Here is a 26,986-nt window from a genome sequence, read left to right on the forward strand (position 1 = left end):
TCTACCTGAACAAAAAGTGAAGTTCTAGCACTTGAGGTGGTTGTAGATACAAGTCTCTCACCCCTGTAAATCCTAGCTTGATTCGTTGAGAAGTAATCTTTGGGTTTAATTGTATCTTTTACCTGATCTTGGAAAGCTTTTAATTATTAAGTTAGTATGACTTTAAAAATAGAATGTGGATAATCCTTCTTCTCCTCAGGACTATTCTCTGGAATCTTTTTCAAGTTTGAATAGAGACAATAGGAAAGAATTAGCAATAGTATCGTAGGTTTTCTTCTTCTCCCTGCTGCTTTCTTTTTTTTTTTTTTTTTTTTTTTTTTGGTAAGAGATAGGGTCTCACTCTCTTGCCCAGGCTGGAGTGGAGTGGCATGACCTTGGTTCACTGTAGCCTCAAACTCTGGGCTTAAGTGATCATCCCACCTTGGCCTCCCAAAGTGCTGGAAGTATAGGCATGAGCCACTGTGGCTGGCCCCCTGCTGCTTTCTTTACTGATTTAGGATATGGACCATCTAGTCTGCCAGAGCTGCAGTAACAAAGTATCACAGACTGGGTGGCTTAACAGAAATTTATTTTCTCACAGTTCTGCAGGCTAGAAGTCCACGATCAAGGTGCTGGCAGGTTTGATTTCTCTCGATGTCTCTCTCCTTGGCCACCTTCTCACTATGTTCTCACTTCTCTCTGTGCACATGCATCCCTAGTGTCCCTTGCCCTTCTTATAAGGAAGTTCTCATGTCACCTTCTAGATGTTCTCCAGAGATAGTACCCCTAAGTTTAGTTAGTAGTTCCTTAAAAAATAATTATGTCAATTCCTCTGCTGTACTGATTTTCTCTCCTGAATTTGTTCTACCCCTGTTTATGGATTAATGGAATACATCTAGCAGATTTAGTCTGACCAGGCCAGATAAGAATCTTTGGCTGCTTTATTCTAAAGTGCACTATGCAGTGTTTCAGAAAGTACATCCAGTGTCACATAAGCTTTTTTAGAGGCCACAGAACCCATGATCTATTAATACTTTCCACATGGGCTGTGGTTGGTTCTGCATCCCCATCCTTTACTTGGTACTTGGGCTTCTTTGTGCACAAGGACAAGACCTTATGACTATCCCTGTTGTTGGATTCACTAACTGTAATTGAGGGTTTGTTTTCTCTGTATCGCTCTTCAGCTCACATCGTCAATCACAGCAAGTCTGTCCCTTTGATCATCATCTTGCTCTGTATGTATCTAAAGTATCTTTTAAGATTATTTTTTGCATGTCTTGACTCATTTGAGGATTCAGCCCTTCTGCCACTATTCTGACAGATCCCACCCACATTTTTTTTTCTTTTCTCTCTCTTTAAAAAAGAAAAAAGTCAGGGTCTCACTATGTTGCCCAGGCTGGAGTGCAGTGGCTATTCACAGGCACAATCATAGCATACTACATACAGCCTTGAGCTCCTGGGCTGAAGCAGTCCTCCTGCCTAAGCCTCCCAAGTATCTGGGACTACAGGTGCGCATCACTGTGCCTGGTCTCTTTTATTTTTTCGTATTCATGGATCTTCTCTTTTTCTTTCTATTCTTCCTTCTTGTTCTTTTTTATTACCTCCACTATTTTTGTAATTAAATACTTTTTTTATCAAAGTAATAGAGCTATATAATTTTTAAATCAAATATTATAAAGCTTATTTTTTAAAAGCACAGCAGTCCCTTTCTCTACCTTTGCCTATAACATGCTTATATTTTTGGATTTTCAATATTAGACATTCTGTGTTGACTTTCTACTATTGAAATCAGTCAGTTTCCCAAGAGAGGAATCTTCATTCTCCTACCTAGAGAGTATTTGCCTGGTAATTAAACTATGGCTCTAAGAGCCAAATAGGGAAATAAGGCTGTGGGTCTTACAGATCTATATGAAGACTTTTGTTTAATCCTACCCCCCAACTGTACCTTGTATCCCCAGTCTAAAACCTCCTTTGGGTCAGTGTCAGTTGGCAACCCCCAGACTTCTGCTTATGTGGGGAAAGGATGGTTTCCTGGCCATGTGGACTCAAGGGAAGAGTTTTACCCATGCTTTATACATGGTTTTAACTTCTCCTGTTTTCAGCCGTACTCTTCAACCTGGCTTCAGGAATATTGGTACCTCTCATTTTTATATGTAATGCCTCAATTTTTAAATGTTGGCAATTAATGCATAGCTATAAAAAATATTTAGCAAAGTTCAGTAAGCCTAACAAGGTATCTGTGGGCTGGATGCATCCCTTGAGTTCTAACTTTGAATGCTTAGATGAGGAAAATCTTGTCAGAAACTCTTAATCCAATCTAATGTATTTTTGACTTAAATAATCATGGGCCAACGATAAGTGTGTACACATTCATTCATTCATTCATTTTCTCTCTCCTTCCCTCTTTCTCTCACCTATTGGATATATGATTCTAAGACAGGCTAGTAAGGGAAAGCTGACTTGCCATTGTATACCTAATGACATAATCAGAACTAGACTCTAGATGACAAGCAGTCAGCATTTATTTGATGCCTGCTGTGTGTTTCATGTGCGTGCCAAGTGCTGAGAGAACGAGATGGAGAGCAGTCCTGAGTGTTAGCCAAAGTTAAGGCCATCTTTTTCTTCTGCACGCTCCTGCTCAGGAAGACTGTTAATCAGTCTTTGTTTTTTTGCTATACAAACTCCAAAGAGATTAAATTTATTTGCAGTATAAACAGTACTATATAGGTCTTTCCAACGGGACTTCCTAGTGGGCTGAGGAGATCATTTCAGTATATAAGACTTATATCTACTATAAAACTTGCTACCAGGGAAGATCAGGTCCAATTTTTTAGTTGATTTTAAATAACTCATTCTAAAAATCCCTTTAAAAATTAGAGGAAGGGGCCAGGTGCAGTGGCTCATGCCTATAATCCTGGCACTTTGGGAGGCTGAGGGGGGCGGATCACTTGAGGTCAGGAGTTTGAGACCAACCTGGCCGACATAGTGAAACACTGTCTTTACTAAAAATTCAAAAATTAGCCGGGCATAGTGGTGCACATCCCTCATCCCAGCTACTTGGGAGGCTGTGGCAGGAGAATCGCTTGAACCCGGGAGGGAGAGGTTGCAATGAGCCGAGATCGCACCACTGCACTCCAGCCTGGGTGACAGAAGAGACTCTAGCTCAAAAAATAAAAATAAAAATAAGAATTAGAGGAAGGAATAGAACTAGAACTGGGAACTTTGCTGTGGCAAAGAAAAAGTCCATTGGAATATGTCTGTGACCTCTAAAGTAGGTAGGAAGGACACCTGTTTTTATGTGGCAATTCTGAAAATAAAATAAATAGACTAGCAGTTACATATAGAGCCAGTGTTACATATTGAAAGGAGCATTAGACTTAAAATCATACCTGAATTCAAGTCCTCTAACTTGAACTTAACTACCACTAACTACATGACTGATTTTTAGCAAGTTACATAATAGTATTTGTCTGAGCCTCAGTTTCTTATATAAAATGTCTCCCTCCCCTGCCTTATATTGTGTGATGATTTAATAATCTTGGAAGCTTTCTGAAAACAATGCATATTCAAATATAAGACATTGTTACTGCTATGTATAGTAAGATCAGTGTAGATCCATCATTTCCAAAGCATTTTTTCCCTAGTAAGTTAAGTATGGAAGTAATGGATTTGGCAATGTTGGGGGAAGGTTGGTAGGTGTCTCTTAAAAATATTTATTTTGCCTTTCCCTTCTCTTTCCCTGAATTCTTGTTAGAAAGGGCTTTAGGGTTTTCACAGGTCAAGTTGCTTTTCTTGAGCTGCCTGTTACTCTTAAGACCTTCTTATTTATGGAAAGAAGCATAATGTGATAGAGTTGTTAGGACTGACTTTAAATTCCTGATCCATTTATCTTCCAACTGGGGGCTTTGGAAAAATTTCCTAATCTTACCAAACTCCTGTGAAATAAGGATTTTAACACCACTACCAATAATAGTACTTTCTTAGGATTATTGTGAGAGTACTTAGTAGCTACTGAATGACTGTTATTCCTCACTAAGAAAACCTTCTCGGCTGGGCACAGTGGCACATGCCTGTAATCCCAGCACTTTGGGAGGCTGAGGTGGGAGGATCGCTTGATGCCTCAGGATTTTGAGACCATCCTGAGCAACATAGTGGAACCCTGTCTTCACAAAATTTTTTTTTAAAACTAACTGCTACTGGGCACAATGGCTTGTACCTGTAATCCTGGCACTTTGGGAGGCTGAGGCAGGAAGATTAGTTGAGCCCATGAGTTTGAGACCAGCCTGAGCAACACAGCAAGACTGCGTTTCTAATAATAAAAAGAAAGAAAGAAAGAAAACTGGGCATGGTGGCATATGCCTGTAGTCCCAGTTGCTCAGGAGGCTGAGGCAGGAATATTGCTTGAGCCCAGGAGTTTGAGGCTGCACACTTCAACAACAGAATGAAAGAATGAGACTCTGTGTCTACACTCTCACCTTTTAATAACTCCTTAGAGATCAAGACATTGTCCTTCCTTGCTGCCCTCCTGGAATGGCTGACTGAGTTGTTCTTGCATGAAGGCTGCCCTTGACTCATCAGTAGTTCAAGAAGGTTATCTTATGTGACAAATTTTTCCCTGAATGGAAGGGAAAGACATGTATTTTTACTGCCAAGTCACTGCAACCGCCCCCACTGGCAGTAGGCTGATGAAGTAGGCTGGAAACAGCTGTAAATGCATTTTTATGGGCCTGCATATGTTTGTGTGCTCTGTCCTCTTTTTCTAGACATGTATTTACTCTCAGTGACTTAGGCCTAGGTATCTGCTTTTTCCTCCCATGTAATTGGAAAAAACAGCTGTTTTTAACTGGTTGCAAGTAGTTGGTTATAAACACATGTGAGGCACATATGATGAAAGAAGAACTCAGCATAACTGACTTTTTTGTGCAACTAAGCTTTGATGCCTGTGGAGCTCTTTGAGCTGTACTGACAGCATTGGCTATCCCCATCTGGCTTTTCTCATCTCTTAAGTGGTTATGTGGTCTCCAGGAGGCAGTCACTGCTCTGTCTGTATTGTCAGTATCCTTGATTGTCCTTCTCTTTATGGTTTGAGACTAGAAGACCCTGCAGCTGTTAACTTGGGCCTTTTTGAAATGCTAAGAGGCTTGGTTACCTTTTCTCGATGTACCAGGAAAAGAAGTAGTCTCTTGTCTTGCCGTAAACTTTTTTTTTTTTTTTTTTTTTTGAGATAGAGTTTCGTTCTTGTTGCCCAGGCTGGAGTGCAATGGCATGATCTCGGCTCACTGCAACCTCTGCCTCCGGGGTTCAAGCGATTCTCCTGCCTTAGCCTCCTGAATAGCTGGGTTTACAGGCATGTGCCACCACACCCAGCTAATTTTGTATTTTTAATAGAGACGGGGTTTCTCCATGTTGGTCAGGCTGATCTCGAACTCCCGACCTCGGGTGATCCACCTGTCTTGGCCTCCCAAAGTGTTGGGATTACAGGCATGAGCTACCATGTCCGGCCCTTGCAGTAAACTCTTAATTCTGCCAGTGGAGTCAAGAATGAAACAGATTGTCTTAAATCTGCTTACCAAACCCCTTTTTTGCAGATAGCTTTAAGCTTCAAGCTTTATTGCAGAGAGGATGATGAGGGCTTTAATTTCAATTTGTTCACTTACTGAGTATCCTTAGATAAGACATCATGTAAAGCTCTATGGGCCACTGAAAAATGAACATTTTTTTGCCTTCAAAGAGCTTCCAGTATAACAGAGACGACAAAAAGGATGTGCATGAGCACACACACAGACACATACACTCAATGTAAAAGTGGCTTCTGAGCCCTATAAAAAAGGTAATGAAGGAGGTCTTGAAGAGACTTGGGGAGACTGGTAAAGTTTTCATGCAGTTAGCATTTCAGAGGACCCTGAAGGATAGGTAGGATTTCAGCCCCTTTATTTCTCTGCTCCTACTTACTACATTATAGTAAAAATGCTGTAAAAATATCTGGGCCAGGCGCAGTGGCTCCATGCCTGTAATCCCAGCACTTTGGGAGGCCAAGGCGGGCGGATCACGAGGTTGAGAGATTGAGACCATGCTGGCCAACATGGCGAAACCCCATCTCTACTAAAAATACAAAAATTAGCTGGGCATGGTGGTGCATGCCAGTTGTCCCAGCTACTTGGGAGGCTGAGGCAGGAGAATCGCTTGAACTCCCGGTAGGCAGAGGTTGCAGTGAGCCGAGATCGCACCACTGCACTCCAGCCTGGTGAGACTCCATCTTAAAAAAAAAAAAGAAAAAAAAGAATATCTGTGCTGGATTAGGTGGCTCACACCTGTAATCCCAACATTTCGGGGGGCCAAGGCAGGAGGATTGTTTGAGCCCGAGAGTTTGAGACCAGCCTGAGCAACATGGTGAAACCCCATCTCTACAAAAAATACAAAACATTAGCCAGGCGTGGCGCCATGTCCCTATAGTCCCAGCTACTAGGGAGGCTGAGGTAGGAAGATTGCTTGAGCCTGGGAGGTGGGATTACTGTGAGCCAAAATCATGCCACTGCACTCCAGCCTGGGGAACAAAATGAGACCCTGTCTCAAAAAAAAAAAAAAAAAAAGATATGAAATCGGCTGCAGGAAGATTGGAAAAAAAGAAGCACTTATTGGGTGATGGAACCCATATGTGGAGATTTTTTTTTTCCTACATGCTTGTGTTCCACCATCTAATACACTCACATCTTTTCATTTCGTCATATATTTATTAAAAACCTTACTCTGTGCTAGGCACAGTTCTAGAGACTAGGGATACAGTGGAGACAGAAGCCCTGCTATCGTGGAGCTTATGTTCTAGCAGGGGAAACAGTGAACAATAAACATAGTAAATTATGTAGTATGTTTAAAAGGTTAGAAGTGCTATAGAAAAAGTAGAACAGAGTAAGGAAGATAGGAAGTGGTATTGGGCGGCCTGGGGTGGTATTGGGGGCCTGCGGTGTTGTGGTTGTATACAGAATATTTAGTATAGGCCTTATTGAGAAGTTCATATCTGAGTAAAAGCCTCAAAGTGCTTAAGGAGCTGGCCATGCAGAAATTTGGTAGAAGAGCATTTCAGGGAGAGCCAGCATGAAGGTCCTGAAGTAAGAGTATACCTAGTGTATTTGATAAACAGCAAGGAAGTCAAGGTGTTAAGGCAGAGTGGGGGATGGGGATAATAGTGGGAGATGAAGTCAGTGATGAGTGAAGCAAGGCGGGTGTGCAATCATGTAAGCTCTTACTGAGGAAATGGGGTGACATTAGAGGATTTCGAGCAGAGGAATGGTATGATCTGACTTGTTTTAAAAGGATCACTCTGGCTGCTGAGTTGAGGATAGATGGTAGGAATGGGGCTGCCAAGAATAGAAATGAGAACTAGTAGGGGTCTCATTTGATACAGGTGAATGGTGATGATGGCTTGAACCAGGGTAATAGAGGTTGGATTCTAGATATATTTTGAAGGTAAAACCATCAGGATTTTCTCAAAGATCAGGGAAGAGGGCAGTGCAGGTAGTTCAAGATGTTTCTTAAACATCCAGGTAGAAATGTTGAATGGTTTGAAGGTCTAGAGTTCAAGAGAAAGGTCTGGACTAGAAATAACAATTTTAAGTTTGGATAGCATGTAGATAGTATAAAGCCATAAGACTGGGTGAGCTTACCAAATAAGTGTGTATAGTTAGTCAGGATTGAGCCCTTAAGATATTCCAATCTTTAGAAGTCAAGGGGAGGAAGCTGGGTATGGTGGCATGCACCTGTAGTCCAGCTACTTAAGAGACTGAGGTGGGAGGATCACTTGAACCTGTTAGTTCAGGGCTGTAATGTGCTGTGATTCCAACTGTGAGTAGCCACTGCACTCCAGCCTGGGCAGCATAGCAAGAAAACAAAAAGGAATCAAGGAGAGTATCCAAAAAGGAGATCAAGAAGGAGTGACCAATTGAGGTAGAAGGAAAACCAAGAGAGGGTGATCCTAGGAAATCAGGTGAAGAAGCAACTAACTAGGTTGAATGTTGCTGATAAATCAAATAAGAAGAGTTCAGATGAAGACTGAATTAACCATTGGATTTTTTGGTGAATAGCATATGCTGTCATATACTAAATTTTCCCAAGTCCAAATCATTCATATTGCTCAGGGAAGGACTAGGTAATCAACAGAGATTTGATGTCCATTTTATCATTTGAATAACTACTGTTATCTGGTTTTCAACTTCTCCCTACAAAGTACTACTACCCTTTTAGGTATCTGTTCACAGTCTTGCCTTATCAGTATGTTGTTCAGGATGGTTTGATAACCCCAGCCTAGAGCTGCCAGATAAGGTTCTTCATGAAGTACTGAAAGCATTTCCTATACCATAATCTGTCTTTTTAGCCTGATGATAGAGTTGTTGTTTGTTTGTTTGTTTTTTGAGACGGAGTCTCCCTCTGTTGCCAGGCTGGAGTGCAGTGGCACAATCTCGGCTCACTGCAACCTCTGCCTCCCGGGTTCAAGTGATTCTCCTGCCTCAGCCTCCCACATAGCTGGAACTACAGGCATGCGCCACCACACCCCACTAATTTTTGTATTGTTATTAACATAGAGATGGGGTTTCACCATATTGGCCAGGATGGTCTTGATCTCTTGACCTCATGATCCGCCTGCCGTGGCCTCCCAAAGTATTGGGATTAGAGGCATGAGCCACTGGATGATAGAGTTTTTTTAATAGCACTCTTAACAGTGTTCTTCACTAATTTCCATTTAGCAATCATTTATCACATCTCCTTCTTACATACCTTGCTCTATTCTTACTATCTTGTATATATCAACATCTAAATCTCAGAAGACCAAGGTTCTTTACTTCTTCATGAAGGTCATTGCTCTATTGTTTACAAATGCAAGCTTTATCTCCTGCTGTCATAAGTTTTAGTTTTCTGTCAGCCCCTTCCAGTCTTTTGGCCCCTGTTCTAAGTTCCTCACTATTGCCTGCACACTTAATTTCTTCCCACTCTTACAAAGGTATTTGTTCCACCTATTATAGTCATTAGGCACTTAACAATGAGGATGCATTCTGAGAAATGTGTCATTAGGTGATTTGTTGTGCAAAATTCATAGGGTGTATTTACACAAATCTAGATGGTAAAGCATATACACACCTAGGCTGTGTGGTATAGCCTATTGCTTCTAGGCTACAAACCTGTATAGCATGTGACTATACTGAATACTGTAGGCAATTGGACACAATGGTAAGTGTTTGTGTATCTAAACATAACTAAACATAGAAAAGATACAGTGAAGATACAAGGTTGTTTTTTGGATTTTTGTTGTTGTTTCTGTGGTCTTGTGTGTGTGTGTGTGTGTGTTTGAGACAGTCTTGCTTTGTCACCTAGGCTGGAGTACAGTGGTGTGATCTAAGCTCACTGCAACCTCCAACTTCCGGATTCAAGCGATTCTCATGCTTCAGCCTCCCGAGTAGCTGGGATTACAGACGTGCACCACCACACCTGGCTAATTTTTGTATGTTTAGTAAAGACAGGGTTTTGCCATGTTGACCAGGCTGGTCTCAAACTCCTGGCCTCTGAAGTGATATGCCCACTTTGGCCTCCGAAAGTGCTGGGATTACAGGCGTGAGCCACTGCTTCTGGCCAATATACAGTATTATAATCTTACAGGACCACTGTCATTGACTGAAACATCATTATGCAGTACATGACCATAATGGGGTTGCAAGGAAAGGGCAAAAAGTCCAAGGACTCTGGCAAGAAAATTAATCCTGGTGTTTTGTCCAGGTTGCATTTGGGATTGATTTCAGTACAGAGTACTTAAGTGGTCTCTTTTATAGCCCAAAGTGCCATGATTGATAAGTTGCTATTAGACCAAGACATCAAGAAATCTTGACCACATTGCTTTCAGCGTTTGAGTCAAAAACATACTCATTCTTGGAGGACTTCATGAAGCAAATGAACTTGACACTAAACAAAAGCAACTGAAATTGGCTAGAAATGGGAATAGTATTCTGACTCTTCAAAGGCCTGAGGCAGTAAACCCCTGGCTGAATGTGAAGAAAGTGGGCCATAAGTAGAGAAGGGAGGGAAATTAGGACATACACATTTCCCTTGGTTTTCTCTAAGGAGACATTTGGCCTTGGCATTTAGAAAGATCTTTATCTGAATTTTGAGCAAGTTGTTTTCCCCTGGGATCCTGGGGTCTCCTAAGGTAGTAAGTGGATCACTGATACTGAAATTCTGTGAGATACCTTGTTCTAATTTTCCTTTCTGAGATCTTGCAATAGATATGGTTATAGTCTTCCCCACCCCCCTACCACCTCTTCTAAATCAAAGAAAGATTAATATATGGGGACTTTGGCCTCAGCTTAGGAACTAAACTTAAAAAGGGGTATCAGCTGGTTGGGCGCAGTGGCTCATGCCTGTAATCCCAGCACTTTGGGAGGCCAAGGTGGACAGATTATGAGGTCAGGAGTTGGAGACCAGCCTGACCAACATGGTGAAACCGCATCTCTACCAAAAATACAAAAAAATTAGCTGAGTGTGGTGGCATGCGCCTGTAATCCTAGCTATTCAGGAGGCTGAGGCAGGAGAATTGCTTGAACCCAGGAGGTGGAGGTTGCAGAGAGCCAAGATTGTGCCACTGCACTCCAGCCTGGGCAACAGAGCAAGAGTCCATCTCAAAAAAAAAAAAAAAAAAAAAAAAGTGTCAGCACATTTGGCTAAGCCTACCAAAGCAGATAGCCCAGAGAAATGACTATTGGTTTATACAGAATTTTATAAACAAATGGAAGCTCAGGAATGAGTCAGATCCTTTTTCCTGGGTATGTGGTATTTTATTTATTGGTACCCATTATTAGCGATTCAGTCAGGACAGTTCAACAACCAAGGGGGTGAGGTTGATCCTTACCTGGGCCCTTACCCACAGTCTTAAGAGATGACCCTGAAGGGAGATTATGTGGGTTATATAGTTCTTGGATTAAAATATGCCCTTCCTAACTCCTTCCAATTTGATCCTACTATCGACCAGCACAGTCTGGTTAGATGACAGAGGAAAGGAGACCCTAGACTCTTTCTGATATTGGCATTTTGACTTTAGCTATTTCAGATTAAAGGAGAAGCTATCTGGCTTATACAGATTTCTAGGATGAATCTCAAAAAATTATTGTATGTAAACTGTTCAGTAGCAGTTGTATTCAATCATCTCAAACCTGGGAACCAGGAAAGAAACTATTGAAAAACCTCTCTGAAGCCATTTATTGCTATGATTGTACACAGTCTTGGTTACCTTAAACAAATGGCCACTATAATTCTGCCTGTACCTGTTTTCACCATCAGTCTCTGGGTTTATTGATTTCCTCTTTTTTTTTCAGATTTCCTAGGTACCAGCGTGGGTGGAAAGAAGGAAAAAAAAGACCTTGTGTTAAAATTGCTACCAAGAAGAGAAATCAGGGCTGGGCGCGGTGGCTCACGCCTGTAATCCCAGCACTTTGGGAGGCCGAGGCGGGTGGATCACGAGGTCAGGAGTTCAAGGCCAGCCTGGCCAAGATGGTGAAACCCCGTCTCTACTGAAAATACAAAAATTAGCCAGGCATGGTGGTGGGCACCTGTAATCCCCGCTACTCAGGAGGCTGAGGCAGAGAATTGCTTGAACCTGGGAGGTGGAGGTTGCAGTGAGCCCTGATCGAGCCACTGCACTCCAGCCTGGGCAACAGAGCGAGACTCCATCTCCAAAAAAAAAAAAGAGGTCATATTGCCTGAAAGTGCAATAGAAACAGTTTTTCCATGGTCTGAATTTTCAGACATTGATACCCTTCAACTATTCTTTAGATCTGAAAGTTACTTTAATTGTGTTCCAAGTCAGAAAGATTGTTTTGGTTGATGCACTTTAGTTCTATGATAGCTGATTCTTTATGAGACCTTCCATCTGTCCTCTTTTGACATACTTACTCTAAAATTGCTCTCTTTTCAAACACTATTCATTCAGCAAGTATTTATGCACCTGGTGGACTTTGGACATTGCACAGGTTCTAGGTACGCAAGAGTAAGTAAGACAGATCCAGTTCTACTCTCATCGTGTACTCAGTGTCAGTGACGTGATGAAATGGCTTATGGTAATGCTATAGAGCTTGTGCTTGGGATACCATTGAATACAGTGCCCCTTCTTTTAATTTAGGACTTCAGAAGAAAACCACCTGTCTAATAACTGCCAGAAAGATTTAGTAATCTAAATCTTCTGAATGTAAGCTTCTGACTCCATTCCTGTTCAAACTTTTCCATCTTCCAAAGGCAGCTGATATGGTGGAAAGCATATTAGGCACTGTAGCCAGACTTTGGTTGAAATCTCGGCTCTGCCATTTTCTAGCTTTGTGACTTGGGATAAGTCACTTAAATCCCCCTACATCCCCCCCCCCCCCCCCCTTTTTTTTTTTTTTTGAGACAGAGTCTTGCTCTGTCGCCTGGGCTGGAGTACAGTGGCTGGATCTCAGCTCACTGCAAGCTCTGCGTCCCGAGTTTACGCCATTCTCTTGCCTCAGCCTCCCGAGTAGCTGGGACTACAGGCACCCGCCACCTCGCCCAGCTAGTTTTTTTGTCTTTTTCAGTAGAGACAGGGTTTCACCGTGTTAGCCAGGATGGTCTCGATCTCCTGACCTCATGATCCGCCCGTCTCAGCCTCCCAAAGTGCTGGGATTACAGGCTTGAGTCACCGTGCCCAGCCCATCCCCCCTTTTTATGAGGCAGTAGGATTAAACAAGAGACTGTTGCTAGATTTAAATCAAAGTTTCTTTGCTAACCACCCTAGTGGGAGTAGAGGTAGAAGTAGGATGTTAAAAAAGTAAAATTCAGAGGAGACCCATGAGCAGAAACGCTACTTGTCATAATTAACCTTATCTAGAAGAAATAGACCCAAAGGAACTTTTGGGGGATGGTAGGATCTCTGTCAAGACAACTATTTTGGGGTTCTTTAGATTCCTATTTATCCCTCTTCCCTAATTCTCTCTAGTTTGTTTTCATTTTGACTAGGCCCAGCTTCCCTTTCATCCCACCTTAGGAACCCAGTGCACTCAGACTGCCTAGAGGTTCCCACAATGGCAGTGTACGTCAGTGCCTAACTTTTCCTCATCCTCTTTCTCCATGAAAAATACGCTAATCCTGTGTCCTAGTCCCTTTCTTTTTTTATGGTTTATTAGCAAACTTGATGTTGGGCTGAGATATGAATATGATAAATATATTTTCCATTCTGGACAATTCAAATATTATTAATGTCAAATATGGAGAAAAGTTTTGTCACCCACCAAATAGATTGAGCACCTAAAGCTGGCTGAGTGAGCAGATGGGTGCAGTCTGGAACCTTTTGCTGTCATAAAAAAGATACATACATGGCAATAAGGAGGTATCTCTTCCATGAGAAAAAGGAGAGTTGTGTTAGAGGACCAAAAGCAGAAAGTACCCCTAGAGCCATATTATTTTTGGGGAAGGGATATTGTTGTAGTCTTTTTCCCTCTAAACACAGACATTGAGAAATATTTGGAATGAGTATTTGTATAAGGTGGAGTTGGGAGTGGAGGGAGGCACTTGGAGCACAGACTGTCTAATGATACTTTGTGGCCTAGTGGAGCCATGCTCCTGGTAGGGACTAAGAGGTGATTTCTTGAGTAGATGAATGAACACTCATTTGTTTGTGTCTGGATGCATCACATTTTGCCAGTTAGCCAAGGGCACATGTTTTTCTGTGTGTACTGAGTTGTCTCATTGCTCAGAAGGAACTTGATCAGAATTTATGTGCATGTGTTCTGGATGGGTATGATACCATTATCAGTGCAGTGGAACCTTTGAATTTATCCCAAGTTCATAAATGATAACATGTTTATCTGTGTTATAAGTTCCAGGCCTCTGGCACTTTTCTCATTCACTGAAGAAGGAAGCTTACAGGATGGTCCTTAAAATGCAGCTTCTATCGATGTCCTCTTGACTTTAATCTATACATGGTATCTTTAAGGTCCACTCTCTAATTCTAATTTTCAGCACTTGGACCCTGCTTATTATGAAAGTGATCCAAATCTTCTTTCTTTCTGTATCCTTAGTTCTCCCTGCTATTGGCGGGGTGGGGGGGGGGAAGTATTCTCTCTATTATTTCCCCCAGTGGTTTTGGTTTTTATGGGGTTTTTTGTTTTGTTTTGTTTGCTGTCTTCATCATAGAAACTGAGGGCAAATGGATTAGCGATGTTTTTTGTACGTTTAAGTCATTATATGCTTCTGGTTCTGCATGTCCCTGGTTCAGCTGCCTACCTATTCCCAAGCAGTTCAGTCTCGTTTTGCTCGTGATTGGCCTTTTCTAAGGTAGCACTTGGATTCTATCTTGGGGATCAAAAATTTGAGAAGTGTTTTAAGTGGCTTTGGTTTCATTGACAATGGAATTGTGGTGGGTGGGTGTGGGCAATGCTTAAAGGCTAAATAAAGGCTCTTCATAAGAGCACATATGCTGAGAGGTGTTTCATCTTCTCTCTTTCCATAGCAACTTATCTGTAAGATTAAGCATTCTGCTGGTGGTATAATAAAAAAATCTTAGCTCCCATTCAGAGCTGTTTATCTGCTGTTACTGGAACCTATTTACTTTCATTCATTTCATCATCTGATTTTTGTTTCCTTCTGTTTTCCCAGGTGGCATTGGTAGGGTGGTCAACGGAGCCTTCATGGTGCTGAAAGGGCATCGATCTATTGTTAACCAAGTCCGATTTAATCCCCACACCTACATGATCTGTTCTTCTGGTGTAGAAAAGATTATCAAGGTGAGGCACCTTCCCCTTCTGTCCTTTTAGAGAAATTCTCGCAATTTATAATTAGAAGAAACTAGAACAATATATGTAGGACCTCGTATCTAAACATACTAAAGGTCTATCAGAATTCTCAGATTTTGACATATTACAAAATATTAGAAAGCTGATATTAAAAAAGTGATGCCAGGCATACTGACAGTACCTGTAGTCCCAGCTACTTGGGAGGCTAAGGCAGGAGGATCACTTCGACCTAAGAGTTTGAGGCCAGCCTGGGAAGCATAGCAAAACACCATCTTAAAAAATAAAAAATAAAATAAAAAATAAAAAAAGAAGAAGAAAGAAAGAAAGGTGATTTAAAATGCTCTTTTCAGAACCATTTAGTTTTTCATTTTAAAAAGCTTTTTTAGAGACAGGGTGTTGCTATGTTGCCCAGGCTGGACTTAAACTTCTGGGCTCAACCAGTCCTTCTGCCTGAGCCCCCCAAAGTAGCTGGAACTACAGGCATACACCACTGTACCTGGCTTGGAACCATTTTTTTTTTAAAACTAATCACTAGGCTTTGAAACAGACATTGTCTTCTAGACACTACCTTGTATGCTGCAACATTTTCAAAGGCGTTTGGCCTTGAGTATAATGAATTCTGTTTTCCAGACCTCATCTGGAGGTTAGGAGAGCCACTCTCCCCTCAGTTACTTTGTATGTACTTTGCATTAATTGCCGTCCTAATATGGCATGGATAAAACTAATGATTACCAGAATCATAATTAAATTGTCTCAGAAGATATCAAAAAAAGTACTGCGTGTGGTTGTAATTGAGGCTACTTGGGTCTGAATACTGAATACTTGCATCATTTGCACATTGGCTGAATGAACTCACCTCTGCTAAGAAATGTTTTTATAGCTGCAAAAGTGGGTCCTAGCCTGGCCTGTGTCCACAAAAGGATGACCCACTGCCTATCACTTGTATTCAAGTTGCTAGTACCATTTTTTCCACATCTGAGAAAATGAGAATTCAGGGTAAATGATTAATTCTGGAGGTCCCTGAGATAATGACTTTTAAGTAAGGATAGGTGATGTTCCTGCCAAAAGCTAAAACACTTCGATTTTGGCTGGGTGTAGTGCATCACACCTGTAATCCCAGTACTTTGGGAGGCTGAGGCAGGAGGATCACTTGAGCCCAGGAGTTTGAGACCAGCCTGGGCAATATAGTGGGACCCAGTCTCTACAAAAAATTTAAAAATTAGTGTATACCTGTAGTCTTAGCTACTCGGGAGGCTGAGGCTAAGGGATTGCTTGAACCTAGGAGGTCGTGCTATAGTGAACCATATTCCCACCACTGCACTCCAGCTTAGGCAACAGAGTGAGACCCTATTTAAAAAAAAAAAAAAAATTCCTCAATTTTTTTATTAAAATGACTGAAAACCTGAGAGTTTTCAGAGAAAAACGTAAAAATTGACTTGTGATTATTCATAATTTTCATTTTCTTTTGTTCTTAAAAAATAACTATCCAGAGCTAAATCAAGTTGTACTTGATGGCAGGGGGCAGCTGTCAGAAATAAATTATTGAGGCCAGGTGTGGTGGCTCATGCCTGTAATCCCAACACTTTGGGAGGCCGAGGCAAGTGGATCACCTGAGGCCAGGAGTTCGAGACCAGCCTGGCCCAAACAGTGAACCCCTGTCTCTACTAAAAATAACAAAAATTAGTCAGGTGTGGTGGTGTGTGCCTGTAGTCTCAGGTACTCAGGAGGCTGAGGCAGGAGGATTGCTTGAACCCAGGAGGCAGAGGTTGTAGTGAGCCAAGATTGTGCCACTGCACTCCAGCCTGAGTGACAAAGCGAGACTCTGTCTCCAAAAAATATATATACACACACACATATATATACACACACATATATATATACACACACATATATATACATATATATATATATATATAAAAATATTGGCATGTAGGTCAGTATTTTTATTTGCCCTTAGTCTAACTTCTTTGATTTAGGCTTTGCTGGTCCTGTGGATCAGAGCTGACTTTCATGGCAGCACACATTTCCCTGTGGGGCTAGAATGAGGAAATCATTTTTACTGACTTTTTCTTTTTACAGATGATGAGATTTAAATTATAAATTAACTGTCCAAGGTCACACAGCTAATTGGTGGCAAAGCTAGGATAGAGCCCCCTGCCCTTTGTTCTTCCCAGTATACCACCACATTTGCCATGCTGGTGGGAAGGCAGCAAGCAGCCCAATTCCCCTGCTGGATTCGATCTTTTCAACAGGGCAGTCATTGAAATGGCCCAGTTCCTTGCATTGCTTTCCCCTTTCCTTTGGCTGATGACTGATAGGTTGTAATGTGTCCTCTCTGGGCCTGTTGATGTCATTCTCTTTCTCAGAGAGCTTTCTGCTTGGCCATCTCCTTTACAAGAGGAATTCCTGTTTGAGTGTGCACTCTGGGATGCTTCTATGATAAGTCTCCCTATTTATTGTTTAGTCAACTGAAGTCCTTACCCTAAATGTCGTATGTTGCAAACTAGCCAGGTTCTCAGAGGAAAAAGAAAAAAGTGTTTTCTCTGTGAGGTTATCCAGACTGAACTATGGAGCTCACCGCTCCCTGGTTTGCATGGGATCTGAACCCTGTTCCACCAGGAGGCACATTTAGCCCTTTGAAACGTTAAGTATGTACAGATGATCATAGTGAGAAGGAAAGCAGAAAGCTCTGGAGTCCTCAGCTTTGCTGTCTCATAGGTGTCATCCCCATTCACAGTCTGGCTGGGAATGACATAGCACTAAGCACTGCAGGAAGGGAGGTGGTAAGGAGAAGGATGAGACCAACAGCCATGCCGGCCTCATCTCAGTTGGAATTACTGCCTCACCCTGCACTTACATTATCCTGAAAGGCCACTGAGTCTTGACCCTTGGTTCTGTCTCCCATCTGGAAAATGAGGGTGCTGACAGTGACTTGCCACCCAGGAATGCCTTGTAAATTACCTGTGCCTAACTCCTATTTTAATAAATGTCACTTTCGTGCCTGCTATTTCTGAGAGGATCAGTGGCTCACAGAGCATTAGCCAACACGTTCTGGTCCAGCCTGAGACCTGCTTTTCTCTCTCTACTCACCCTTCTCTCTGTCCTTGTCCTTTACTGCCACCTTCCTGGCTAGGAGAAGAGTCCCATTGTCAGGAACAACACAGGGAAACCCCATCTCTACGAAAAATTTAAAACTTAGCCAGGTGTGGTGGTGCCTGCTATGGTCCCAGTTACTCGGGAAGCTGAGGTGGGAGGATCACTTGGGCCCAGGATTGAAGCTGCAGTGAGCCGTGTTCATGCACTGCATTCCAGCGTAGGTGACAGAACGAGACCCTTTCCCAAAAATAAAAGTGTGTCGTGATCACTTGTGTAACTCAAACACTTGTCACTTAATTGTTTTCCATGTTTATGAAGTTTGAATAAGAATTTAACTGCATCCTTTTTCTCAGCAGCCCCTTAAGCTAAACTTCACTGTGCATGGAGAGGAAAATATTTGCCTCATCTCTCCTCTTGCCTCTTCACTTCTTTCTTTCTTTTCCTTCTTTTCTTTTCTTTTCTTTCTTTCTTTTTTTTTTTTTTTATTGAGACAGGATCTTACTGTGTTGCCCAGCAGGCTGGAGTACAGTGGCACGGTCATAGTTCACTGCAGCCTCAACCTCCCCAGGCTTAGGTGATCCTCCCACCTCAGGCTCCTGAGTAGCTGGGACTTCAGGTGCACACCACCACTCCTGGCTAATTTTTGTATTCTTGTGTAGAGATAGGGTTTTGCTATGTTGCGCAGGTTGGTCTGAAATTTCTGGGCTCAAGCGATCCTCCTGCCTTGGCTTCCCAAAGTGCTGGGATTACAGGTGTGAGCCACCACGCCTGGCTCTTTTTTTTTTTTTGAGATGGAGTCTCTCTCTGTCGCCCAGGCTGGAGTGCAGTGGCGCGATTTTGGCTCACTGCAAGCTCCGCCGGGTTCACGTCATTCTCCTGCCTCAGCCTCCAGAGTAGCTGGGACTACAGGTGCCCACCACCATGCCCGGCTAATTTTTTGTATTTTTAGTAGAGACGGGGTTTCACTGAGTTAGCCAGGATGGTCTCAATCTCCTGACCTTGTGATCCGCGTGCCTCGGCCTCCCAAAGTGCTGGGATTACAGGCGTGAGCCACTGCGCCTGGCCAACGCCTGGCTCTTTCTCATGAACTTTGCCCCATGATGAGACATGTCTAGCCATATATATATTTTTTTTTTTTTTTAAGACAGGGTTTTGCTCTTGTCGCCCAGGCTGGAGTACAGTGGCGCGATCTCAGCTCACTGCAACCTCCTCCTCCTGGGTTCAAGCAATTCTCCTGCCTCAGCCTCCCGAGTAGCTGGAACTACAGGCACCTGTCATCACGCCCAGCTAATTTTTGTGTTTTTGGTAGAGACAGGGTTTTACCATGTTGGTCAGGCTGATCTTGAACTCCTGACCTCAAGTGATCCACCCACCTCAGCCTCCCAAAGTGCTGGGATTACAAGGTTGAGCCACCGCGCCTGACTGCCACATTTAACATGTAACGGGAAGTTGGTTTTTTCATTGATTCCCTTCTGAGTTGTTAACTTTCCAGTGTAAAGAAATTACCAATTTCACAAATGGTTGGAATTGATATATTAATATTAAGCATTAGAACCAAGATAATAGGGACGGTCAGTACTTATAATGTTCAGAAGCCTCCCTGAGGGTGGGTTTTAACATTCTGGTTGAGGCGTTCAATTGCCAAATGAAAGAGAAGACATCACATTTATTGGTGTTGGGTATAGGCTTTGGTATCATTCTCATTTACACATATGAGAAACAGGCTTTCAAGTGTGAGGTCATTTGCTCAGAGCCACAGGAAATGACAGGGCTGGGGTTCCTACCTGCTCCCCTTACTCCTGAAGCACTGTGAGTCCCTTGAGGATTGAAGACTGGCAGTCTGGAGTGAAGGTTTTGTTTTGCTCTGAATCTTAGGATTGCATGAGACCCATCTAATCTACTGTTTAGAGGGAGGAGCTGAGCATCACCCACTAACTAGGAGTGAGTGGGAATCCACACTCAAGACTCCTGCCTCTTAATCCTGCGTTTCACTCCATTACTCCAGGCTTCAGGAATGAACAGTCTACTTCAGCTTAATATATTCCAGAGCCCAAACACAAACTAACTTTCAGTGTTAAGACTTTCATTCCTGAAGGGAAAAATGTGGAGCTGGGGTAATAATACATTGGAACTTAAAAATGGGCTTGGTGAGGAGTTAAGCCAGCATCTCACTGTTGTTATTTTGTACTTTTGTTAACAAATTCTGAGTTTCTGTGAGGTACAAATAGATTTATCTTTATATTAGAGAACATGGTTAATGACATTTTACCACTTTTAAACTGGAGAGGTGAGAGATTTGGCTCAGAATTATGAATAAGATGCAAAAAAAAAAAAATCCTAAAAGCTTTCCCTTTTGGACCCCTCAGCTTCCTTTCTAAGCCACCAATCTCTTTTATTCCCTTAGACATCTGTTTGCAGAGATAGTAATAATAGCTTAAGCCACATGCTGGAGACCGTGTGTAAACCTTCAGATAAACCCTTTATTTTATTCTACTTATTTTATGGTAACTGTAGTCTAGTGTTTCTCAAAAGTTGGTCTTCCTACTTATTCATCCCTTGAGTGGTTAAAAATGCATGGTCCTGATACCTGTTCATGACTTACTGAATCAGAACCTCTAAGAGTAGGACTCAGGATTCAACATTATAATTGCTCTTCTGGTGATTCTTGTGTACTCCAAAGTGAAAACCAATCCCTTAAAATTCTCTAGGGTGAGATTATGAAGCTGGAGAGGAGAGAACATCTGAGCAACATCTAGAGTTATGGGTAGGGAAAAAAGTTGAAGGAGGAATGAATCTGATTTGGGAACTGGTGGAGAGATGCTAATCTAGAAGGTTTCTTCAGCCTCTTTGGAACTGGGGGGTCCTCTGCAGAGACACTACCTCTCAGGAATTGCCAAGTAAAGCATGGCAGGAATGGGACTCAGGAGAATTCCCACAGGGAGGTGCATTTGTCCTTAGATAGCATTTGGGGAAACGAAGTCTTGGTCTAGATGAAGGATGGGGAATGAGGGGCCACTGTTTTCTGGGTTGGATGCCATCTAAAGATAGACACCAGCCTGTCAGGCAAGAAGATTGCCTGGGATTTCATCTGAGTTGCCATGACTACAGGCTGATGTAACTGGGCTGCTTTGTGCTGCTGTGAACCAGTCTGGCAGTCAGGTGGAGCTAATCGTTCTCATTTGCAGTGACAGCTTAATTACCTTGCACTTGAATTTTGCATAACAGTAAAGTTGAGCCTTTAAGTCAGGCAGACCTGAGTTTGAGCCCTAGCTCTGCTGCCTTTTATCGATGAGTCCATGTCCCTGACCATGGAGTAGAGGGGTATTATGAGTGGGGCTGCAGTTACCTGTCCTTGGGGCATGTGTCCTACCTACTCCTATAGCTAACAGACTTGTTGGGGAGCAAGCCAGCAGCTCCCTGGTTAAGAGAACCCAGTTTCCTGGGTAACTGGTGCCTGTATATCCAAGAGGGAACTGCAGTGTAGGCAGTTGGCTATTCTTATCAAGCTCCAGTGAGCAATTCCCATCAGTTAAAAATAGGAATGTTGCAGTTGGGCAGAAGTGGAGCCATAGGCTCAGATATTAACTACCATAGAGGGCTGAGTGCTGGGTCTGTTTACATTTCGGAAAAGTGGTACCTCTCTGTGCACAGCTTCGGTCTTCTGAAAGTCTTTAACACCTTGGCCAGTCTTCAAGTCATCCTCTATCCTCCAGGATTGTTATTATAATGTCCAACTACTAATAGATGAAACTAAAAGGGAGGAAGATTCTGGTGGAGAAAGTATGTGATTACCCTGGGCCTAGAGACAGGACTTAGGTAGGTCTCTTGACACTAGACTAATACTGTGTTCTAGACCATGCTTTTCCCCACATCTGATTCTAAAAGCCTCAGTTTTCATACACAGCCCACATGATCCAGTCTAGTAAAGAACATATTTTTAAGTTGGTTAGCAAGTCCTAACTAAATTACAAGGAGGGTCTGGGGAAGTTCCGCCTTGGTGTTCTTTATTACCACCAGTGAAAGAATACTTTCCAGTTACTCCTTGTTGCTTTTGTTTTTCATTTTCTGTACAGATCTGGAGCCCATACAAGCAGCCAGGATGTACTGGAGACCTCGATGGTCGGATTGAGGACGATTCCCGCTGCCTCTATACCCATGAAGAGTACATCAGCCTTGTGCTGAACAGTGGGAGTGGCCTGTCACATGACTACGCCAACCAGTCGGTCCAGGAAGACCCGCGGATGATGGCCTTCTTTGACTCCCTGGTACGCCGAGAGATCGAGGGCTGGAGCTCTGACTCAGACAGTGACCTCAGTGAGAGTACTATCCTGCAACTGCACGCAGGGGTCAGCGAGCGCTCAGGCTACACTGACTCAGAGTCTTCGGCCTCACTGCCTCGCTCCCCGCCTCCCACAGTAGATGAGTCTGCCGACAACGCCTTCCACCTGGGGCCCCTGCGGGTCACCACCACAAACGCAGTAGCCTCAACTCCACCAACACCCACGTGTGAGGACGCAGCCTCTCGCCAGCAGCGTCTGTCTGCTCTGCGGCGCTACCAAGACAAACGCCTCCTGGCCCTTTCCAATGAGTCCGATTCTGAGGAGAATGTCTGTGAGGTGGAACTAGACACAGATCTCTTTCCCCGGCCACGGTCACCCAGCCCCGAAGATGAATCCAGCAGTTCCAGCAGCTCTAGCAGCTCCGAGGATGAGGAGGAGCTGAATGAACGCCGAGCCTCTACCTGGCAGCGGAATGCCATGCGGCGTCGACAGAAGACAACCCGAGAAGACAGGCCCAGTGCCCCAGTCAAGCCCACCAACACTTACATTGGAGAAGACAACTATGATTACCCCCAGATCAAAGTGGATGACCTCTCCTCCTCCCCCACCTCATCTCCTGAGCGGAGCACTTCCACACTAGAGATTCAGCCAAGCCGGGCCTCACCGACTTCTGACATAGAATCAGTTGAGCGAAAAATTTATAAAGCTTACAAGTGGCTCCGCTACTCTTATATCTCCTACTCAAATAACAAAGATGGAGAGACCTCCTTGGTGACCGGGGAGGCAGATGAAGGGAGAGCAGGAACCAGCCACAAAGACAACCCAGCCCCTTCTTCCAGTAAGGAAGCCTGTCTAAACATAGCAATGGCCCAGAGGAAACAGGACCTGCCCCCTGAAGGCTGCAGCAAGGACGCTTTTAAAGAAGAGACTCCTAGAAATCCCAGCAATGGCCCAGGCCATGAGCACAGCAGCCATGCTTGGGCAGAGGTGCCAGAAGGTACCTCTCAGGACACTGGCAATAGCGGCTCTGTAGAGCACCCTTTTGAAACCAAGAAGCTCAATGGAAAGGCCCTGAGTAGTCGGGCTGAGGAGCCGCCTTCTCCTTCTGTCCCCAAGGCATCTGGCTCCACTCTCAACATCGGGTCTGGCAACTGTCCCAGGACCCAGTCTGATGACAGTGAGGAGAGGAGCCTCGAAACCATCTGTGCCAACCATAACAATGGACGCTTACACCCTCGTCCCATTCACCCTCACAATAACGGGCAGAACTTGGGGGAGCTGGAGGCAGTGGCCTACTCTTCCCCAGGACACTCAGACACTGACCGTGATAACTTGTCCCTGACAGGGACACTCCTACACAAAGATTGTTGCGGGTCTGAAATGGCCTGTGAGACCCCCAATGCTGGAACAAGAGAGGACCCCACTGACACCCCAGCCATAGATAGCAGCAGGGCTGTTCATGGCCACAGTGGCCTCAAAAGGCACCGAATTGAATTGGAAGATACAGATTCAGAGAATTCCTCCTCAGAGAAGAAATTAAAAACATGATAAATACAAAGGGAAAACAAAAAGCTACAAAAGTAGCCTTACCAAAAAAAAAAAAAAAAAAAAAAAAAAAAAATCTGTTTAGTGAATACAGAGGAAAGGAAACAAAGTATTAAAGGCACATGAAACCAGGGCCTGAAATTTTGTGTCTGATGCTGCTCCCTTCTATCCAACATTCAACAACGGGTCTGAATGTCTAGCTGGCCGTTGGCTTGTGCTGTGTTAAGAAAGGGAAAAAAAACACCCCAAGTGATTCCTTTCTAGTGAGGCGTGAGCGTAGTGTGCCGTGCAAGGCTCTGTGGAAGTAATTCTTTGTTGAGACGTTCAACTTGTTCTTGTGTACGCACACTGGCACGTGTGCGCTCATTGTCTCATAAGACCTTTCTTTCAGTTCTCCATCAGAAAGGACTTTGTGAATTTGTACTTTTTGCCATCTCACCCTGTTTACATGCCATAGGTGTTCTGGTCTGGATGATGGGTGCCTGTTAAATCAGGTTGTGCTGCCAGTGAGTTGTAGATTTATGCTGGAAGAATGGAGAATGGAAACAGGCCTTCAGCCCATTGGCTGCACTGGAGAGGAAAGCATGGTTCCTTTCTTAAAGAAATCTTCCGTGTTTTCTCTAAGTAACACTTCTTTATTGAGCATTTAATGTGGACATACTATAAAAAAGGAGAAATTTTAATGCTAATGAGAGGTTTAGCACTTCAGATTCAAGAGAATATAGATTCCTGATAAATTTCACTGTTTGCAAATTGAGCAGTGCTGCAACATGTACTGTATGAAGGCCATAAAATAGAGCTAGTCATGGATAACAGACTTTAACCAGTTAGGTGCTAGATCCTAAGAGGCACTCACAAGGCCAGCAGGTGCTTCCTTGGCTCCCGTGATGGATCGAGGCATAGTGAAAGAAGGGCAAAGACAGCTTTCCAGAGCTTTGTGCTCAGACTACTAAAGTAGTTGTTATAGGTGTGTTAATGAAGAAGCTTAGTGAGGAGCAGAATGTGGTACTATATTCATTTAACTCAACCCAGGACTATTGGTCAGAAGTGATGGGACTGGCATCTTCCCTCAGACTTGCAGTTGATAGAGGCTGTGGTGTTCTCACTAGACTTTGCAGAGCAGTAGGCGTCTCAAGGTAACAGATTCTTATTGAGTAGGTCTATTAAGAGTCAGAGGGTGAGGGAGAGGAGTCTCCGGCTTATGACTGCTGGTTCCCATGAGTCTTAAGTCTTCTGGTTCCCATAAAAGACTCAGTTTTATTGAGGTAGATACAGGTTTAGAAGAGAAAAGAGCAACAGATTTTCAGCGTTGCAGTCACTCGGTTATCTGTGAAGGGTTGTGCAAAACAGGAAGGTCTAGGAATGACTAGATATCTTGTTGGCATAAATGTTATGAAAAGGCAGAATACTGGCAAGAAATGAGGAAGAGAGAGAAAAACAATATAACTTTCTTGAGTGCAAAGGTGCTAGACAATTAGGAGCCCAGCTGGGACTGGTGCAGGAAGGGCCGAACGCTGACTAGTGTGGCCTCACTGCCCCAGCCTTCCTTTTAGAGGAAGGCCTGACCTGCTGGAACTGGGGCCAAGGGGAGGCTGCCTATGAAGGCAGAAGACGTGGATGAATTCAGGCACTGGGGGTGGGGGGGTTATTTATAAACACAAGGTGGTTGATTTAAGCCAAAAGGAGATACCATCCTGATAAGCTCTGTGAAAGAGAAGATGTGCCTGGTGTGTGTGATGCGGCTGGGGTATGAAAACACTGAGAAGGAGATGAAGGAGTGTGCGTAGCATGGGGGTGTGTACAACTTAACACCTGGACTTTTACTGGGGGAGTGGGAAAGTGATTCTGTAACCAACATTAGAATTGCTTTGGATTTGTAATCAAATTGGTTCTATGATTTGTCTTTGACTATTCACAGATAATTGTAAATGCTGGTTTTATAAGCCCAAGTCATTTTACATTTGCTTTTCCAAAATGTATTAAATTTGAATTTTTTAATCCTTTATATACAAAAAAAAATATATGATCACTCAGTGTGTGTTTCTCTTCCCCTTCTTAGCACACCCAGTCCTTCATTTTATTCTATTCTATTTTATTTTCATCAGCACATAGCCTCTTCTGACTTCTCAAAGGACAATCCACAAATCTTCCTGAAGAGAAGTAGTTAAAGTTCCCTTAGGAACTAGCTGCTTGGTAGTTACAATTCCCAAATGCAGAATTTGGTCTTTTCATGTTAAAAGCCTTAATCTCATTTGGGTACTCAAAAGAGAAGTCAGAGTTTATTCTGGTTAACTTGAGAAGCCAAGAAAGATCATTTTTAGTAAGTATGCCTTCCATCCTTGGCAAAGGCTTCCCAGCATCCTAGGCTCAGCTCACCGGGTGATAGGCCCCATAAAACACACACATGAGCAGGGTGAGAAATGCTTGCTTTATAGCTGCTCCACCCTCATCTCCAGAGATTTTTGTGTCTGTGGTTGTGGGTCTGGATACCTGGCAGGAACCACTTTTAGAGTACCTTTGCCTAAACTCTTTTAGAATTGAGGCCCCAACTTTGACGGCGCATTTAATACCCAATTTCTTCCATAATAGATATTTTTAATAGCAGAACAGATGGCACTGATTAGATCAAGAACTATTTGGAAGTGCCTCTTAAGTTTTTTTCCTGCATCCTGTACATAAAGTTTTAAGTGGCAGGTCCAGATATGTAAAATCATTTCTCTCTATTTTCCAGCTGGTTGTGTTAGTGATTCTCTAGGACAGCAGGTAAATGAGTTAAATAAGTTGTTGGCTTGGGGCAAGTGAAGTTTGTGACTATGCTTGATTTAATAAGCTGAGAGTCTCTTGTTTGTCTGTCAAGGTGCCTTCCTCTGCTGAAGCCTTACCTCCTTCTCACCCAGCAACAGTTAACTCTTCTCTTGTGTATATGCAAATAAACCTATTATTCACTTCTCACGTCTTCCTCTTCTCTTCCAGGGAAGACTTGGTTGCTTAGACACATCTCCTTTATTTCTTTTCTGTTTTAATTCTTACCTAGTTGGAAACTTGATTGAAAGCTATGCTGAAAACTAGAAGGAAAACTGCAGTGTTCCACATCCATGACAATGGTCATTGTCACTTTTAGGTATTGGGACAAAGGTCACATCTGGACAACAAAATGCAGGGTAGGAGGAGGTATTTATTTGGTCTCCTTTACTGTGTTTAAAGGGACATAAGATGGCGAGACCCTGGAATTGATAATTTTATTAGTTGGAACAGAGGGAACAATGCAGTGAAGTGACATTACAAACGGCTTCCAGAGAAATATTTTCT

General features: G+C 43.1%; 1 protein-coding gene across 5 annotated transcripts in view; it reads left to right on the forward strand.

Annotated features, from left to right (window-relative positions):
- Positions 1 to 26,626, forward strand: part of DCAF5 (DDB1 and CUL4 associated factor 5) — a 108,396-nt gene extending 81,770 nt beyond the window's left edge. For all 5 annotated transcript variants that reach the window (XM_009211814.2, XM_003901967.3, XM_017961272.3 and 2 more), the window contains exons 8-9: positions 14,620 to 14,747; positions 21,926 to 26,626. In XM_009211814.2, coding sequence (XP_009210078.1) covers positions 14,620 to 14,747; positions 21,926 to 23,680 — 1,883 coding nt within the window. In that variant the 3' untranslated portion in view covers positions 23,681 to 26,626. The remainder of the gene's footprint in view (positions 1 to 14,619; positions 14,748 to 21,925) is intronic.
- The last annotated feature ends 360 nt before the right edge of the window (positions 26,627 to 26,986 follow it).

This window comes from Papio anubis, chromosome 7 (assembly GCF_008728515.1).
Source record: "Papio anubis isolate 15944 chromosome 7, Panubis1.0, whole genome shotgun sequence".
Taxonomy (NCBI): domain Eukaryota; kingdom Metazoa; phylum Chordata; class Mammalia; order Primates; family Cercopithecidae; genus Papio; species Papio anubis.